The sequence below is a fragment of the Mercenaria mercenaria genome, chromosome 17 (assembly GCF_021730395.1).
Source record: "Mercenaria mercenaria strain notata chromosome 17, MADL_Memer_1, whole genome shotgun sequence".
In the NCBI taxonomy this organism is placed as follows: Eukaryota; Metazoa; Mollusca; class Bivalvia; order Venerida; family Veneridae; genus Mercenaria; species Mercenaria mercenaria.
Genome location: NC_069377.1, coordinates 58,646,365 through 58,664,880, shown reverse-complemented (window position 1 = coordinate 58,664,880; position 18,516 = coordinate 58,646,365). Strand labels below are relative to the sequence as shown.

General features: G+C 35.8%; 2 protein-coding genes across 4 annotated transcripts in view; one reads left to right on the top strand and one right to left on the bottom strand.

Annotated features, from left to right (window-relative positions):
* Nucleotides 1–970: 970 nt before the first annotated feature.
* Nucleotides 971–12,090, bottom strand: LOC123537203 (uncharacterized). The gene is made up of 8 exons (XM_045320839.2): nucleotides 9,316–12,090; nucleotides 8,637–8,732; nucleotides 6,524–6,654; nucleotides 5,240–5,423; nucleotides 4,664–4,984; nucleotides 2,576–2,770; nucleotides 1,842–2,009; nucleotides 971–1,508 (listed from the first exon to the last, which is right to left on the bottom strand). Exons 1-8 carry the CDS (start codon nucleotides 9,431–9,433, stop codon nucleotides 1,087–1,089), a joined length of 1,635 nt encoding a protein of 544 aa, XP_045176774.2. The 5' UTR covers nucleotides 9,434–12,090; the 3' UTR covers nucleotides 971–1,086.
* Nucleotides 12,091–14,188: 2,098 nt separating this feature from the next.
* LOC123535687 (DNA polymerase delta catalytic subunit-like) overlaps nucleotides 14,189–18,516 on the top strand; it is a 63,762-nt gene continuing 59,434 nt past the window's right edge. Inside the window, exon 1 of one of the 3 annotated variants that reach the window (XM_053528291.1) lies at nucleotides 14,189–14,235. The gene's annotated coding sequence lies outside the window, so the exon portion shown is untranslated. Of the gene's footprint in view, nucleotides 14,236–14,329; nucleotides 14,456–18,516 lie in introns of those variants that run through there. The other 2 variants (XM_053528293.1, XM_053528294.1) reach the window with 2 other exon arrangements.

The window sequence follows — 18,516 nt, the reverse complement described above, 5'->3', positions numbered from 1 at the left end:
TCAATCTGCTTTTCTTGTTTAGGTTAAAATCTTTTATTTTTGTTTGATGTAATGCCATTTCACTAAGGTGTCTTCTAAACAAACGTCTAAATTAATGTAACTTTACTAGGCTGATTTAAATTTGTATGTGGTTATTTCTTCGCAGCGTTATGGAAACACGATTACATCCCTGTAAACCTAAACTCACACAATCGCAGTAATACAAGATTAATTTTCTATAAACGAAAACACGTGCATAATGTAAGTAAACCGTACATAATCGCGGCTATTCATATCATCAAACTTAAAATACGTAATTCTGATTAGATAAAATGGTATCATTGCACTACATTATGGCCTATATTTCTGAAAGGGGACTACGTGGCCGGGCTTTTAATTTCTTGCTTTTTAACGCTATAGGTTCGAAGCCTCCGTTAAGAGTATTACATTCTCTTATATGAGGAAAACATCCAGCTTGCTAACGGATGGTTCCACATAGATGTCCGTCCATGCCTTAAATAATGCTCAGGGAGGCATATTGGGTCTCCCTCCACTATGAGAAGCTGGAAAGTCGCTTTGTGATCTATAATTGTGTCATTAAATTTCAGTCCAGGCACTGGAAATGTCTGAGATCTATGCTCTCGAGTGTCTCCAACCCAAATAAGAGGTCAATACTTTACTTATTCTTTCCTGCGAAGGGGTGCCTATCTGTGCTATAAATCGTTCAGGCTGTCTATCCAAAAAGAGCTTGGCTAAGTTAGCCTGGCATGCCAGAATCTAAAAGAGTTCTTTCTCTCTTTTTTGAGTGGCTTTATGTCGCTCTGTTCTTTCGGTCAGATTGCTTTGTGCCTGTATTGTTAGACGACGAATTTGGCGCCCTGATTGGCTGCCGATGTATATAAGGCACCTTTGAACGTGTTTATCATGAAAAGAGTGCATTTAATCAGATATAATGTAACACATATAAACCGAACGAAAACAAACAGAAACATTTCTGTAAATAAATATGTATGATCTTAGTATACTCATAATGGCGGAATAAGATTTCTATAATTTATATGTCTAGTATGTACACACTGAATTTGACCAATGAATATTCTGATATGATCACAAGTTAAGTTCCTCTAAAATTTCTATAAATAAACGATCTCGTTGACAAACAGTCTCCTGAAGAAGCAATCTCTTATCGTCTAACTTTGGAAGATACTCGTCAATGTCTGCGTAACATACCTCTATGTTTGGCCTACAGAAACATATCTTGCCCTTTTCTAACTTGCACACTTCAATGTCGGTTGGATTCTGAGTACAATGTTTGCAACCATTTGCTTTCTTATCTTCTGCGTTATCACTTGCCGTTTCAAAATGTCGACTTGCAAGAACTCTTGCAGATTCATAGCGCACTGTAGAATACTGACAATATTCATGAAATAAACATAAATTGATGTTTGATTTCACTGAAAAAGACTTGCCACGCACATCTGTTTTTATAACAGAAGGAACCTGTTCTTGATATTGAGCAAACTGTCGATCTGAAAGCAAAGTTTGAAAAATACTAGCAAATCATTCTCAGAACAAGCATGCACATTAAAATAACAACTTGTCTTTGTGAATTATACCTAGCTTTAATCTTATATGAATTTAAAACGGACAGTCTTACTTTTCTTAAGTTTCTTTCTATAACTTTTGTATTGTATTTCATCAATAACTATTCAAAAGGAAAACTATTTGATTTGGATTCTAATGAAAGCGAAAGGGTATGTACCGAATGCCTTTCGTCTTAACATTTTAAGAAGATTCTGTTTATAATGAAACCGATTTCTGATACCTGTATTTCAAAATATTCAAATATTGATAAAAGTTACCTTTCAAACAGACATCCTTATTTATTTGAAATAAAGAGCATGCATTTCCGATTGTCAAACAGGAGCCTCCTTTCTTAATGTAATCCAAAACCCTGGACAAATATACTGAGGTTTTGGGCGTGCTTTTAAGTTGGCCAATCACAACCAAGGCACAAGATGAAAGATTCTCTGTAAAAAAATTAGTAAAGCACTGCAGTTGTTTTTAACAATTTGGAACAAACACTACAATGTATTTTTCCATAAAGACAAAGAAAATGACACAAACTCCTTATTCGGGGTGTTAATTTTAAAAAGGGAAATGCTGTTGGTGCAGTAAAGTCCCAAGCCGTTTTCACTAACAGATGTTATTGCCGAAGGCAAGACTGATACATTCTTCCGTTAGAAGTTTAACAGGTCTCAAACATTTGAGTAAATATATTCCATAAAAATATACACAGACCAATCTATTGTATTTTATATGAAACAAAGATAATATGTTACATAACAGAATATTTAAGAACGGTTTATTGTGTTTTATCAATGTTATTTCTATTACTAGTGCACGTTTTAGAAATCAGGTACTATGGTCATAAAATTAGAAAATATTCTAGAATTCCGTGTTCGGCATCGATCAAATAACGATTTGCATGATACTGAATTATACTGAGTGATCTTCAAACACAAATAACTTTACTTATCACTACCATGGAATTTAACACTTCTTAGCATAGAAAAAATTCAAAAATAAGACTCACCTGAGCTAATGTTTTCTGTTGTAATGGTTGCCACTTCATATCTCTGGGTATCAACAAGAGCGTTACATGTCTTCAGTATCAATTCAGTACTCCATTTTTCTATATCTGGGCCATTTACAACATAAACAGTTTTCACCGGAACAGGTCGCAGAGAAACCTCCACACATGAGAAGTTGAAGGATTCATCATTCTCATCTTAGAATAAGAAAAAAACAAGAGGGCCAAGATGGCCCTAGGTCGCTCACCTAAGAAACACACCATAACAGTGTAAAACATGTCTGACCTAGTGATTTCATGGAAACAAATATTCTGACCAATTTTCATTAAGATTGGACCAAAAAATTGGTCTCTTGTGATAAAACAAGCATTTTCTTAGATATGACCTAGTTTTTGACCCTAGATGACCCATGTTCAAACTCGACCTAGATTTTATCAAGGCAATCATTCTGACCAAAATTCATGAAGATCAATTGAAAAATACAGCCTCTATCACATACACAAGTTTTTTCTTTGATTTGACCAAGTGACCTAGTTTTTGACCTCAGATGACCCATATTCAAATTCGACCTAGATTTAAATTAAGGCAATCATCCTGACCAAATTTCATAAAAATCAATTGAAAAAAACAGTCTCTATCGCATACACAAGATTTTTTTTTAATTTGACCTAGTGACCTAGTTTTTGACCTCAGATAACCCATATTCAAACTCGACCTAGATTTCATCAAGGTAATCACTCTGACCAAATTTCATGAAGATCAATTGAAAACTACATCCTCTATTGCATACACAATGTTTTTCTTCGATTTGATCTAGTGACCTAGTTTTTGACCCCAGGTGACCCATTTTCGAACTCGGCCTAGATTTTATCAAGGTTATCATTCTGGCTAAATTTCATGAAGATCAGTTGAAAAATACAGCCTCTATCGCAAACACAAGATTTTTCCTTGATTTGACCTAGTGACCTAGTTTTTGACCCGAGATGACCCATTTTCGAACTCGGCCTAGATTTCATCAAGGCAATCATTCTGACCAATATTCATGAAGATCAATTGAAAAATACAGCCTCTATCGCATACACAAGGTTTTTCTTTGATTTGACCTAGTGACCTAGTTTTTGACTCGAGATGACCCATTTTCGAACTCGGCCTAGATTTTATCAAGGTTATCATTCTGACCAATATTCATGAAGAATAATTGAGAAATACAGCCTCTATCGCATACACAAGGTTTTTCTTTGATTTGACCTAGTGACCTAGTTTTTAACCCGAGATGACCCATTTTCGAACTCGGCCTAGATTTCATCAAGGCAATCATTCTGACCAATATTCATGAAGATCAATTGAAAAATACAGCCTCTATCGCATACACAAGGTTTTTCTTTGATTTGACCTAGTGACCTAGTTTTTGACCCGAGATGACCCATTTTCGAACTCGGCCTAGATTTCATCAAGGTTATCATTCTGACCAATATTCATGAAGATTAATTGAAAAATACAGCCTCTATCGCATACACAAGGTTTTTCTTTGATTTGACCTAGTGACCTAGTTTTTGACCCGAGATGGCCCATTTTCGAACTCGGCCTAGATTTCATCAAGGTTATCATTCTGACCAATATTCATGAAGATTAATTGAAAAATACAGCCTCTATCGCATACACAAGCTAAATGTTGACAGACAGACGACAGACGACAGACGACAGACAGACGACAGACAGACGACGGACGCCGGACATCGAGCGATCAGAAAAACTCACCTGAGCATTGCTCAGGTGAGCTAAAAACAGTAAATGAGACATTTTAAAATCATGTGTAATCAGATGTCTTTAAGTTTATTTCAAGTCATTGTAAAAAAATCCAATCCCAGCGACTTTATCATAAATTATTTTATTTTGAACATTAATATACAAGAAATCTGAATAATATGGTCAAAATACGTACACGCAACCGATTTTCAACAGCGTTTGAACAGTAATTGGTTCACCATGGCCGTTAAGAATGCAAAACTCGAACTGTATTATTGTTTTACAAGCAACATAACAATAAAACAAACTTTTAATTGGGAGTGATAAAAATCTATTAAACAAACCTTTCACATCCACAGACCAGTCCTTTTTAACCCCTCCAAAAGTGTAAGCCTTTATTTCATTCAGTTTATACACGTTCATAAGATCTCCAGGTTTTATAGCCTCGTGTATTTTGTAAAGTTTCAACAATTCCATTCTATCCATTTTCAACAGAGGCTCAAGATTATTACAAATTTTGGAAAACAGTTCCTCTCTAGATACACTGTGGCCCAGCTCACACATGACACTGGTTGATATTTCATGCATAGCTGGATCCCTACGCATGTCACAATTAACGTTTAAACCAAGACCAAGAATGTACAGATGGTATTCCTTTAATTTAACTGAAAAGACAAACGCCATATTAATTATTTTATTGGGGTTCTCCCTAGAAAGTTTCAAAGAAGAATTAACTAGCATTGTGTCTTAAATGACATTTCAATTAAGTTTATATGGTAATAAATGACAAATGCCACAATGGCTGCAGCAACAGCCCTTATAAAGTGCTACTTCCTTCAACTGTAAATTTTTTTAATAACGGGAAGTTTACTTAAAAACCTTAAAATGTATTTAAAAAGTGATATGTCATAGAAAAATACCTTTTACTTTGCCTTTATATTCTGTAAGCGCACCAAGGAGTTTATGCCCTGTAATCCAAAGATCATTGAGCCATTTGACCTTGACTCCATTTAAGCCAAATGATTTTAAAGCTTGCAATGAAGCGATTGCTCCGGCAACATCAATGTCAAATTCTCTATATCGGTCTATCGTAGGATCTTCACCCTGAAAATTGCATTTTTAAAACAATGTACATCTTATATTGTCCTAGTCATACAGTACATCTCTACTAGAAACATTTCATTCCAGTATATGATTCATTTCATATTTGAAGCCATCATCCCATATGTAGTATAAGCAGCAGTCAGATATTCTATTCCACTATACAAGACAGATATTTCAATGCTGACATGTCTTTGATCATCAAATCATCATCAAACCCAGAATGTTTAATAGTTTGTATAACAGGTACACACGAAATGTTTACTATTACTATTGAAAGATTATAAAAAAAATCCAATGAGAATGTGGAAACATTTGTATAAATATCTGTAATAAAGCTTTTGTTCTAATGAAAATTTGAAGACCGTTTTGTAATGTTACAGAAACAACCTTCAAGCAAAGTTTAGAGAATAACTTTATTCATTATACAAAAACATGTATAAGAGCAATTCCGATTCCAAAGCCTAACAACAGATTTGTAACGTTGATGAATACGGAGCCGGTCTATAACAGATAAGACGAACGACAGTTCCCTGGCAACGTCTTCTATGTAACTTCAATATAGCAGGAATGGTCTTAAAATGATATTAAAGTTGAGATTTCAGCAAATTATTCTTTAAAAGTGTTTTAGTTTTTTTTCCAATTACCTGTTTAATAATATTTTGTAAGATCTTTTGGAAGCATAGAATAAAACAAAGTTAATCAATTAATTGCAGACTCCAGTCTGTTCACGAGAGGTAATGAAATGTGCAACACCCCTCAAGTCCCCTAGCACCACCTTAAGCGGAACTATGTAATAAATATAGTAAAATTGAATGTACTCCATGATCCCAAAACTACGGGGGTTTGGGGGGGGCGTGGGGTGCGGATTTTACAGCCGTCATACCGAACTATGTGAAAATATCGTATGACAATTGAGACAGTATTTAAATGTTCTCTAGTATTCTGACGTTGTTTGTAAGATCTGCTAATAATGGATTTCATTATTGAATTACAGAATCAGCATCAGCCAGGCGTTTATGTCTAAATTATCATATTTTTAGTTTCTATTTTCCTTTCACATAGCAGACATATCGTATCAAATTAACTGTCTGAAAAAATACCTCTGGTAGTTCCATATGCAATACATAAGACATGTAGAGGTTTCCAGTACTTTCAGCTATCCAGCTTCTACCTTTAGTACCACGAGCCCCTGTCATTCTTTCAGCTATATATACTGTACCATTAGGATCACCTAAAACAATCAAACAAACAAACATACAACTAGAAAATGCTTTTGTAAAAAAGCGCATGTCTCCCCCAATGCAAAGTCCTATAGGCAAGAAGTCAATAGTGGTCAGGAGCGAAAGTCAAAGAGACACTGATGGTTGGCTGCAATAGGGATCATCTACTTGGCATGTCCAGTCATCCCGCTAAATTTCAACACTCTTGGCCTAGTGGTTCTCAAGTCACTGTTCAGGCTCCTGTGACCTTGACCTTTGATCAAGTGACCTCAAAATAAATAGGGGTCATCTACTCTGCATGTCCAATCATCCTATTAAGTTTCAACATTGTAGGTCAAGAGGTTCTCAAGTTATTTCCAAAAAATGATTTTACATGAACAGGCCACTGTGACCATGACCTTTAATTGACTGACCCCAAAATCAATAGGGGTCATCTACTCTGCATGTTCAATCATCCTATGAAGTTTTAACATTCTGGGTCAAGTGGTTCTCAAGTTATTGATCGGAACTGGTTATCAATGTTCAGGCCCCTGTGACCTTGACCTTTAACGGAGTGATCCCAAAAACAATAGGGGTCATTTACTCTGCATGAACAATCATCCTATGAAGTTTCAACATTCTGGGTCGAGAGGTTCTCAAGTTATTGATTGGAAATGGTTTTCCATGTTCAGGCCCCTGTGGCCTTGACCTTTAACAGAGTGACCCCAAAATCATTAGGGGTCATCTACTCTGCATGACCAATCATCCTATGAAGTTTCATCATTCTGGGTCAAGTGGTTCTCAAGTTACTGACCGGAAATGGTTTTCAATGTTCAGGCCCCTGTGACCTTGACCTTTAATGGAGTGATCCCTAAATCGATAGGGGTCATTTACTTTGCATGTACCATCATCCTATGAAGTTTCAACATTCTGGGTCAAGTGGTTCTCTAGTTATTGATCGGAAATGGTTTTCCATGTTCAGGCCCCTGTGACCTTGAACTTTGATGGAGTGACCCCAAAATCAATAGGGGTCATTTACTCTTCATGATCAATCATTCTATCAAGTTTCAACATTCTGGGTCAAGTGGTTCTCTAGTTATTGATCGGAAATGGTTTTCAATGTTCAGGCCCCTGTGACCTTGACCTTTGACAAAGTGATCCCAAAATCAATAGGGGTCATCTACTCTTCATGACCAATCATCCTATGAAGTTTCAACATTCTGGGTCAAGTGGTTCTCTAGTTATTGATCGGAAATGGTTTTCAATTTTCAGGCCCCTGTGACCTTGACTTTTGACGGAGTGACCCCAAAAACAATAGGGGTCGTCTACTCCAGCAGCCATACAACCCTTTAAAGTTTGAAGGTTCTAGGTCAAATTGTTCTCCAGTTATTGCTCGGAAATGAAGTGTGACGTACGGACGGACGGACGGACGGACGGACAGACGGACGGACGGACGGACAGCGCAAAAACAATATGTCTCCTGGGGGAGACATAATTATCACTAAATTGGTCCTGTTTAAAATGCACACAGACATATGGCAAGGATCGGTTGTTGTTTTTTTAATCAAAATGATACACTGGATAACATGTATTCCTAAAGGTTATCCAATTTGGGAAAGGATATTTTGTTTAAGCACGCCAGTGATAGTTTGCCATTGACCATTCCAAGGCGTTGCCAGCTGTTTTCCATGTGTTAGTTGTTGTTTTTTTTTTTTTTGCACTTCGTCTATATATTTCAATGTATATGTCTACCGTCTACAAATTCATTTATGTATACACTGTTGTATGATTTTAAATTGTCCTGGGAAAGCTGCGTTCTTGGGGCATGACCATTCCCATTAGTTCCGTGTTCATGTTTTCACCTATCGCTGGCCCCGGTTTAATTTCTTGTTACAGTTCGTTATAAATAACTGTATACTCATCCATTTTTGTAAACGTAATCAAGCCTCTATTTTTTACTACAATGTCCAGTACAATGTCCAGAAATATTTACAGAAAACCAAAATCAACCAACCTTGTCTGGCTCCGTGCTCGGCATCATTCATAGTAGTTACTGTAACAGATTTGTGGACAATATTCCTGCCTATGTATCTCGTTTGAAGGCTCCTTTCTGCCAGAGAAACATCGAAAAGAGACATGTTTGCTTTAAACATGTAAAATTTGTCAACAAACTTGTTTACATTATTGCAGATGAGTAATCCAATAAGTTGTGATATGAAATTTGATTAAGATAATCGTATGCAGAGACATGTATTGGACAGTGTACCTCTACAATAGATATGGTATCTTGTATACGATTTTAAGATAAAGATTTAAAAGTTTTTCGACTTTTATCCATGTGCCTTACTTTACAATTACTACGGTCAAGCACGAGCTAATCTAATTAAAGACGACTTGTTACTAGAAAACACGAGTCTTCAAAGACTAAAGGAGATTGAAAGATCTTTTTTCTAGAAAAGTTAAATGACCTACAGCAAGATATTTAAGAGGTTGTGATTTCATACTTGTACGGGTACGCGTACATGTAAACTTTCCATCTTTATTTCAATAAGCGTCTGAGATGTTGTGCCGGGAAAAGCCAACTTACACATCTTAAACAAGTAGATTTACTATATAGCGAGTGAATTGATGAAACATATATTTGACAATTTACTACACGTATGCGTACACATACACGTGTGAAATCTTGGTACCTGATACACCATGTCTGCGATAGTTCTGTTGACAGGCAGTGTCAAAATATAATTTACCACAAGCTAGGTTTACACATTTGTCGGCAGCCATGTCACCTTGATGTATAATGGATATCATTTAATATCACAATGTCTTTATATACAGTAACCTCTGAACACAATTCCGTCGGTATATATAAGGTCGACTGAATGCTGTAGTGTTCTGTGTCTAACTTCTGTATGAGCAAAAACGTCCAGTTATAAGATTTTGGCATCTATATTATTATTGTATGGCTATATTTCAAAGACGACGGATGTTACTTGAAATGAAAGAAAATAAAGGTAATGGTAAATTTCCAAGAAGCAAAAATGATTCATCTTTACCGTAGACTTAAATTTCCTTATGCATGTTTCGGAAATGATTGTGACATGACACACTACGAAATATTCCGACTGGTCATCATGGGATTTTGAAAATTATAAGATTTAGAGAAATGGTGTTTCAGAAGAAAGAACAAAAATGAATTGCCCATAACTCCAACAACGATAAAGATTTTGACATATAAGTGAATAGAGGGCAGAGAACACTGCATTACGTCACATTCAGTTTATTTTTAAATGGACATAGAGCACTGTAACATTCAGCCGGCGATAAGCTGTATGGTTCCAGTATTTTACTATATGGTAGAGGAACACTGATCGTCATTCGATCAGGCCTGCACTGATAACAATCTTAAATTGAGAATCTGCCTGAGTGACCTGTCACACTTGTTCGAATTTGTCTCTCGACATTGCAGTGTTCGATATAACATTATGCAAATTTACGTTCCTCTGAATATTATAGCCGCAGATGTTTCCTACTAAGTCTATCGACCAAAAGGTCCACTGTTTTGGGAACTAATTTTACAAGATAATTTAATCGTCTGCAAAATCATTTCAGACTCATGTTTGTTGGAAGGAGGAGGAGACATGTCTTTTATGACATGGGTTTTTGTCTTCAGGTTTGATGCTATCAGAAATCAATACACGACCAAAAGATATAGCAAACTTACATTTTTTCTGGGTTAAATATATTTCTTTTTGTATCATGTTTCGTTTAAGAGCGGTCAAACACGATCAAATCGTCAACAATTGTAGTTGCGAGATTAAGTCCTTTATGAATTTCATCTACCCTATATTGAAATTCATGTTGCACATTTCATAGCTTCTCGTGAACATATTCAATCAGATTGAGTTAGTTAGCCACCTTTGTAGGAAGTCAATGTAAAATAACATGAGTTGAGCGGTGCATTTATGCCAAGTGTATGGCAATGTATAGACATGTGAACCCGAGCCGATTTTTTGCTCTTGGGCAAATGTGTTCCCGTATTTAAGGGATAATCCTAAAAATCATAATTATAAATGAATTAATTTTATGCTTCAAAATCATTTTCTGAAAGGTTTTATTTGAAGCTGTTAAGCAATGACCTTGATGCAATACTTGAATTATCCTTACAAGGAAATGTGAGAAGGATGAATGCAGCACTATTCATCATTACATACACTATAGCAAAGGGGAGGTTTGACCCAGTTAGAGGCCAGTAACTACGATTTGCAAACAGAGTCTTAGACAACTTAGAAAAAGTTTCAAGGAATCACCGGAGGAAGCAAAACACGAACTGCCAGAGAAAATATCTAAACACTAACCTAACGAAAGCAGAAGCAGAAGCGAGCACGAAGAAGAAAACCAGCATAGAATTAAAAGCGTCCTTCATATAAAACCTATATATGTTTACAAGGATGTTCATTAGTGAGGAAAAATCAAGGAGGGGTTTATGCAGGAAAACAGAAGTTTGTCGCTTATCTAGAACAGGTAGATAATATACACGATGACGTAGCTGAATTTTAACCGATGACCCAAACTGTTCAACTGAACATCAAGGAACATACCTTGAACGAGTTCAAGGAGACTGCAATTAAAGCAAGAGCTGACACTTCCACTGAACCTAGTGAATACCCTATATAGTCAACGGCCTTCACTACCGATTCAAATTCTCCCACTGTAGCAATGTAATACCGAAATAAAATGCTAGTGTGGCGTAGGTCTACTAATTGACTGTCAATTACAAATAGCAAACATTTTAACAATAAAAGTGTTCTTTAGTTGAATGGTGTTTCTTAGATATCTCTAAGATCTATGCAATTTGGTACGAAGCTCCGTGTAAATCATTGACATGACTGTCTTCGTTTAAAAAGGAATTCATAATATTTGCAATTCATGCCCATACGTACTGCTTCAACATTTCCATCATGTTAAATTTCTATATCTTGGTTGGTCTTCTTAAAACCATAGATCTATCCATCAACCAATATCAAGCACACGTGGTGTTTCCTGCGATACCGAATATTACATCAGTAGTGACCCTATTAAAAGATTAAGATGATATCCTTGAAAATTTCTAGCCATATTCAAGTAAGTTGCTTTAGAAATATGTTTCTGAAAAGAAAAAGATGACATTCAGATTAAATATTCCACCTTGTGTATAGTATTTGAATTTACGCACAGAGCACATGATATAGTATGATGATAAATTATTTACTTTATTTATTTTTTCCGAATGATATCTATCCTAATTTTATGATACCTAAATAAAAATCTGTCCCGTTCTAAGCATTATGCCAGCTGCCCTTCTGTTAGATTGTAACCTTCGGTCTCGGTCACTAACAAACCCGCGGGCTTCTACAGACGTTAATACACAAAAAAACGTGTATTATCCCTACATTTCATACAAGTTGGGTTCCAAGCATCAAAAGGTGAGGTTTTTCAAGTTGCACTTATTTTCATCACACTGCTTTATAAGTAGGGCCTACTGGTGGCTTGAGTAACCTAAAACCTTTGCAGTCTTTTCTTCCTGATGAATTTCAAATATAATTCATTAAAGGGCTTGCTAGGCTTGTTACTGAAAAAAAAACAGTATATTTATTTCGTGTCCATCAATTGGTTATGACAGAAAATGTAAAGAATCGGATGAACGCTGGTAGAAGCTATCTGTGAACCTTTAGATTCAAGCTTCGTGTGAATTTTTATTAATTTACTTACAATATTTCATTTGCAACAGGATTAAAGGTATAGGTCTAAATAAAAAGGAGATCTTCTTTAATAAAGTTACGGACCTGTACCCCTCGACACTTCCTTTACTTTTCTATCCCATCCAGGCATGTCGAAAGTTCAGTAATCAAATTTTAGCCATTATAATTTTCATATCTATCTATCTATCTATCTATCTATCTATCTATGCGGTACATCGTATTACGCGACGGGTGATTACATGGTCAGAAAAAAAGAGAAAAATAATAGGATAGGTAGAAGAAGCATGACAGATCAAAGAAAGAATACTAGTAAAAGATCTTCCCAGCTGCGTTTTCGCCTTTCTCCCCACAGGCCTCTCCGGTTATGGTAGCCACGCCAGCACAGCCCTGGGGATCATCAATGGTTTACTTACAGCTGGGGTCCTTCACCTTAAATAGAGAGATCGGACAGCCCCCGCTTAAAGGATACTAAGTCGGAGGTCTCTGCGATGGATGCAGGCAGGTTGTTCCATGGTGTTATCAACCTTGGAAAGAAGGAGTTCTGTTAGTAGGCAGTAGATGTTGAAATTTGCCTGTACTTTAGAGAGTGAGAGGATCTGGTGGTTGTTCTGGCTGGGGTCAAGAACTGGTCTGCGGGGATGACTACGAGATCGTTGACAATCTTGAAGAACATGGTCAGTTGTGCCTTGGTTCTTCTGGCCTCCAGCGTTTCCCAATCCAGTTGGCCAAGCATGGATGTGACGCTGCTGGTGTTGTGGTAGCGGTTGGTGGCGTACCTCGCAGCTCTTCTCTGTACCATCTCTAGTTTGTATGTTAGATTCTTAGTGTGTAGGTTCCATATAGTTGAGCAGTATTCTAGGTGTGGTCGGACTAATGAGTTGTAAGCGTTGCTCTTGACAGATTGGTTTGAGATTCTAAGGTTACGGCGGAGAAATCCTAATGTACTGTTGGCCGTTTTAGTGATCTTATCTACGTGAATGCTTCATGAGAGGTTTTCAGTGAGGTGGACGCCCAAATACTTAGTGACTGTATCGACTTCGAGTGTGTGGCCTTTCAATGTGTAGTTAAAGATGAAGGGATTTCTCTTTCTATGCACACGTAGAACACTACATTTTTCGGGATGGAACGACATACCCCACTTCTTTTCCCATTCTGCGAGTTTTCTGAGGTCTTCTTCTAGGATTTTTGAGTCATCTAAGGAGTTGATTTGCCTGTATATGATACAATCATCGGCAAAGAGTCTAGTTTTAGAGTTTACATGTTGAGGAAGGTCATTTATGAAGGCCAGAAATAAAATCGGCCCCAGGACACTGCCTTGGGGGACACCGCTGATGACTGATGTCGGACTCGGAGGTAGCGCCATCAACCACCACTCGCTGTGTCCTGTTAGACAGGAAGGCGTTGATCCAGTCCAGTGTCTTGCCTCTTACCCCGTAGTGTTCCAGTTTTGTCAGCAGACGACTATGTGGGACCCGGTCGAAGGCCTTGGAAAAGTCAAGTACCGCCAAGTCATGTTGCTGCCCTTTATCCAGGGCGGACACAAGCTCTTCCACCAGGGTCAATAGCTGTGTCTCGCAACTCCGCCTTCTTCTGAACCCGTGTTGGCTGTCTCAAAGAGCATTGTAGTTGTCGAAAAGGCTCATCATACTATCTAGATATCTATATAGTAAGAAGACATAAAGAATACAACATTAGCTCTGTATAAGCTCTTTATCCGACTATTAAGGTAATCTTGAGAAAATCCTAGATGCAACAAAAAGCAGCAAAATCCCTCTTTCGGGATATGTAAAACGACGATAACGTTTTGACAAATTGTATTCGTTTGCAACTTTCCCGCGAGAATTTTCCGCGGACTTTGCAAAATTTTGGTTTGTATGTAAACATTTTATCAATAAAGTTTCCTGAGTATATCTTTTGTAGAAGTACGAAGAAAAATAGATGAATATATATGTTATACTGATAAATCAAATATGGTATAAATTTCCATGGCTCATTCCGGTTTGTCACATAATTTCGCGAGAGGTAAACAAAAAGTGGACAATGGTTATTAGAAGAGACGTCTTTAAGGCATAGCTACAGTCACAACTCAGAAGTAATTCATATTTTCAGGCCGAATATTTTTCTCTTGAAAATTGACTAAAGCCTTTACACTATAATAACAGTTGGTAAAATTAGGAAGTGGCTATAATCAGGTCTAGGAAAGTGGAGTATTTACAGATTATCTATAAATTCCTACAGAAAATTAATCTATAAATTTACAGATTTTTCAATCTGTAAATTTACACATTAAGTGTTTGAAAACTGCTAAAATTATATTTAGATAGCAATGCAAACTCCGCTAGGTGGCGCTGGCGTAGTGTTTTTCCCGTACTATTTTTGGCTGACCTCATTTTTGGTATCATTTCTTATGGTCGATTTCGCTTATAAAACATGCAAAAAGCTGGGAACCACCGTGCCATATATGGAGAAAAAAGAAGTCCGCAGCGGGAAATGGTACCTCTTTGTAAATTATTGCGCAAAAACATAAACAAATCATTATATAAAGTTTTCATCAAGTCGGAAATTTGTGAAAACGGTGCCTTTCGCGGAAATTTCTGGCTTTAGGAGGTATATCGATCATTGTTCTACTTAAAAAAACATAGTTTCCCAACGGAAACCACCGTAAAAAAGTAGTATTTTGTCATTTTCTGAAGCCTGTGCAGATAGCCACGAACGGCAACTCTTCATGTTCCGAACGTAAAACGCGCACCTGCTACTGACACCGGTACGATTAATTTCATAACATTGAATCGAGTTTGCAGTATTTTATACCATTCAGAATTAGTTGTAAGTGTTTTTACTGGAGTTGTAAATGCAAGTGTACATAAATTACACAATGCAAATAGAAATTAACAAAGTAAACGAGAGAATGCAACAAAATCACGGGTAGAAATTGTCGAGTTGTTTCGTCACCATAAACTTTCGTTCCCATTATGTAACAACTACGCCGTAGTAAATATTTACGTTTTTTACAGCTTAAACAGTTATAACAACGCATAATACATGGAAGACTATTTAAAATGTTAAATATATCATGCTTTTTACATTTAATTTTACCTTTTTCAGTGACAATAAATTGAAAAAATGTTGTTCCCTATCCACACCCCGGCCCAGTCTCATAACACTCTCACTTCAGTGACTGCATGACTCTGTCTGGTATGTGTTATATCATGAATCTAGCATGACCCAGTAATGAAGCCATTTGTGAAATTTACTGAATGTTATGACAAAATAATAAGGTTCCATTAATGTCAAATTGTTAAAATCTTTATTGACTGTTGAAAGGAAAAATGTATTAAGAAATGCTAGAATCAAAATATAGCATGACATAAAGCCATATTAGAATAATCAGTAATACATAATTTTAGTCATTACATTTTCAGCGCTGTTCAACTTGTTCTAGTTGAGTTTTTAATACAATCATTTTTGTTCATGTTACAAAGCGTGCATTTTCCATCAGTTCCAGTTAAAACAATTCTTACAGTCAAACCTGTGCTAAATACCACCCCAGAACAATAGCATCTTTCCAGAAAGACCACTCTGAAAGTCTCGCTGAATATTACTCTTCAGTAAGTTATACTGCATACACAATATATACAACAGCCTGGCTCTTTTAGTAGTTCCCAGGGTGGTCTTTAAAGACAGGTTTGACTGTAAATACATTGGATAAGATTATAATTTTCTCAAGAGTTACTAAATTAACCCCTCTATTGAAAACTGGACTTAAAAACTTAGTTTTGGCTGTGATTGTTTCATCAGATTTTCACACATAAAAAAACACCATAATTTTTATAATTTCCTATGATATTTATTGATAATGCAGCAAATAAAACCTGATCTTAGACAATATTCCAATGAAAACAACATTCAATAGTTAATGATAGAGTAACTTTTTTATGCCCCTGGCATCTACTGATGCGGGAGGCATATAGTGATCGTCCTGTCCGTCTGTCCGTACGAGGTTAACCAAATTGGACCGTTTCGTCTAGCATCAATACCCCTTATTAGAATGACTTGATACTAATGCAGATGTAACCTGTGAACATTCCTCATCTTCAGACATCACCTGACCTCAGTTTGACCTTGACCTTGACCTCATTTTGGACTTTGGTTACTTTATATGGGCCATCTCTTGGTTAACCAAATGGGACCGTTTCGTCTAGCATTAATACCATTTACAAGAATGAATTGATACTAAAACAGATGAAACCTGTGACCATTCCTCATCTTCAAACATCACCTGACCTCAGTTTGACCTTGACCTCGTTTTGGACTTAGGTTACTTTGTATCGACAAGGATGCCACTGGGGGCATCAAGCGTTTATTGAACGCAGCTCCTTGTTTGGGATTTACTTGAATATTTGTGGCCTACTGAAAACACGTTGTCTGATACACTATATTTGTGACCGGAATACGACCAAGGAATAACAGAAAAGGCCTAGGTATATAGACTTTTAGTGCTCTCTTATACTATATATACTACTGGGGTCAAGTATGATCGTTTTTGTGTCAGATTTTTAAATAAATGTCATTGTTTTGGTATCAGGTTGTTATTCGGGCTAAATTTTTGAAAAATGGCTTTATGAGCCTTAAAACGCCCATATTTGCATGTATATATTTTTTCTAAGTATTGTGGTAACTCTTTTTTTTCACTTCCATGTTGTTCTGGGGTACAAACTCTTATGAAAAAATGACATTTTAAGTGTAAAAGTCTGGTTTATAAAAATCTCATTGCATTGCTAATTTAGACACAAAATCGCAGCTTGAAATTAATTGATTTACTTATGGTATGTATAAATAGAATTACAGTGGTTTTGTCAAATCACCGGTTCGTCATACTTAATCTATATAGTAAGTGAGAAGTGGTTTCGTCATAAAGACTTAATATAGTTAATAGCATAATAGGTCAATACAATGGAAGATGATCGCACCTATTTAATGGCAGTTAATCTCGATGATTGTGTTAAAGTAATTCGCACATACTTAATCGATAATGTTACTCAAATTGCAAATGAGTTATTAAAAATTATTGTGTATTAAAAACGAGTTCTTGATAAATATTACGTTTCTGAAATAGACGGCTCGATCTATACTTCATTTCATGAAAAAAAATGAATGATTAGTGAACAATATAAAGCTGATCTTGATCTGCACTGGTCGCGAATGCAGGTACATACTTGCGATTAAGATGTTGATAATTAAAGGATGCTGTAAGAAAAATGTACAATTTTGGTAATATGAATTATCGGACTTGTATTAAATTACATTAAAAATTTGGCAAACAGATATATTTACGTATCTAAAATATGAATGTTATAAATGTACCAATGGAAATAAATTGTGTCTATCTTCACATTTACTCTTATAATTTTGTATTTGTAGAGTAAGTATTTGTTTGCCATAATACTTATTTTACACAACTTCAATTACGGCCTTTAATTAACGCAAACTATACGTTGTTTTTAGCTTATGAACATCGTTAGCTTGTATGTTTAATTATCCCCGCGTAAGTTTGTGAACATCGTTAGCTTATTAATTGCTTCTTTTTCTTTTTCAGAGTTTACATGGCATATGTATTATAATGTATAAAATTGTAATGTGTATTGAATGTGCTATTGATTGCTTTTTTTTTTCTTTTTCAGAGTTGACATGTGTATTATAATGTATAAAATTGTATTGTGTATTAAATGTGCTTCTTATTTTCATTGTTGAATGTGTGTCTTTTGTGATGATGTAAATAAATGTAAAAATATAAAACGCTTTGTTTTTCTTCTGCAAATACATTTTGATGATAAATTAATTTCTAATTAGAAACATCTATGAAATGTCGGGAATTTAATGAGCAGAATGTGCCACAATTAGCACCTCACTGACATTCTAGAAATGCAAGGAATTTAGCACATTTTAAGTATAATAATCATCGATCATCAGTTAAGCTTTGGGGACAGTTACGCTAACTTCTTAAGATAAGAATTTTAATTCTTTTACTATAAATATACATTTTGTATATCTAAATTTTACTTTTTATAGTATTTGTTTTGTTTTTTTCTTATCAAATTCATATTTTCAAAATAAATTTAAAATGTTTTAATTCTCAATAGAAATTCTTAATTT

Coding starts and splice junctions, on each gene's coding strand:
- LOC123537203 (XM_045320839.2), bottom strand. CDS start 9,433: ATGATATCCATTATACATCAAGGTGACATGGCTGCCGACAAATGTGTA. Junction 2,771..4,663: donor CTGGTCTGTGGATGTGAAAG/GTTTGTTTAATA, acceptor TCTTATTCTAAG/ATGAGAATGATGAATCCTTC. Junction 1,509..1,841: donor TAAGGATGTCTGTTTGAAAG/GTAACTTTTATC, acceptor CTTTGCTTTCAG/ATCGACAGTTTGCTCAATAT.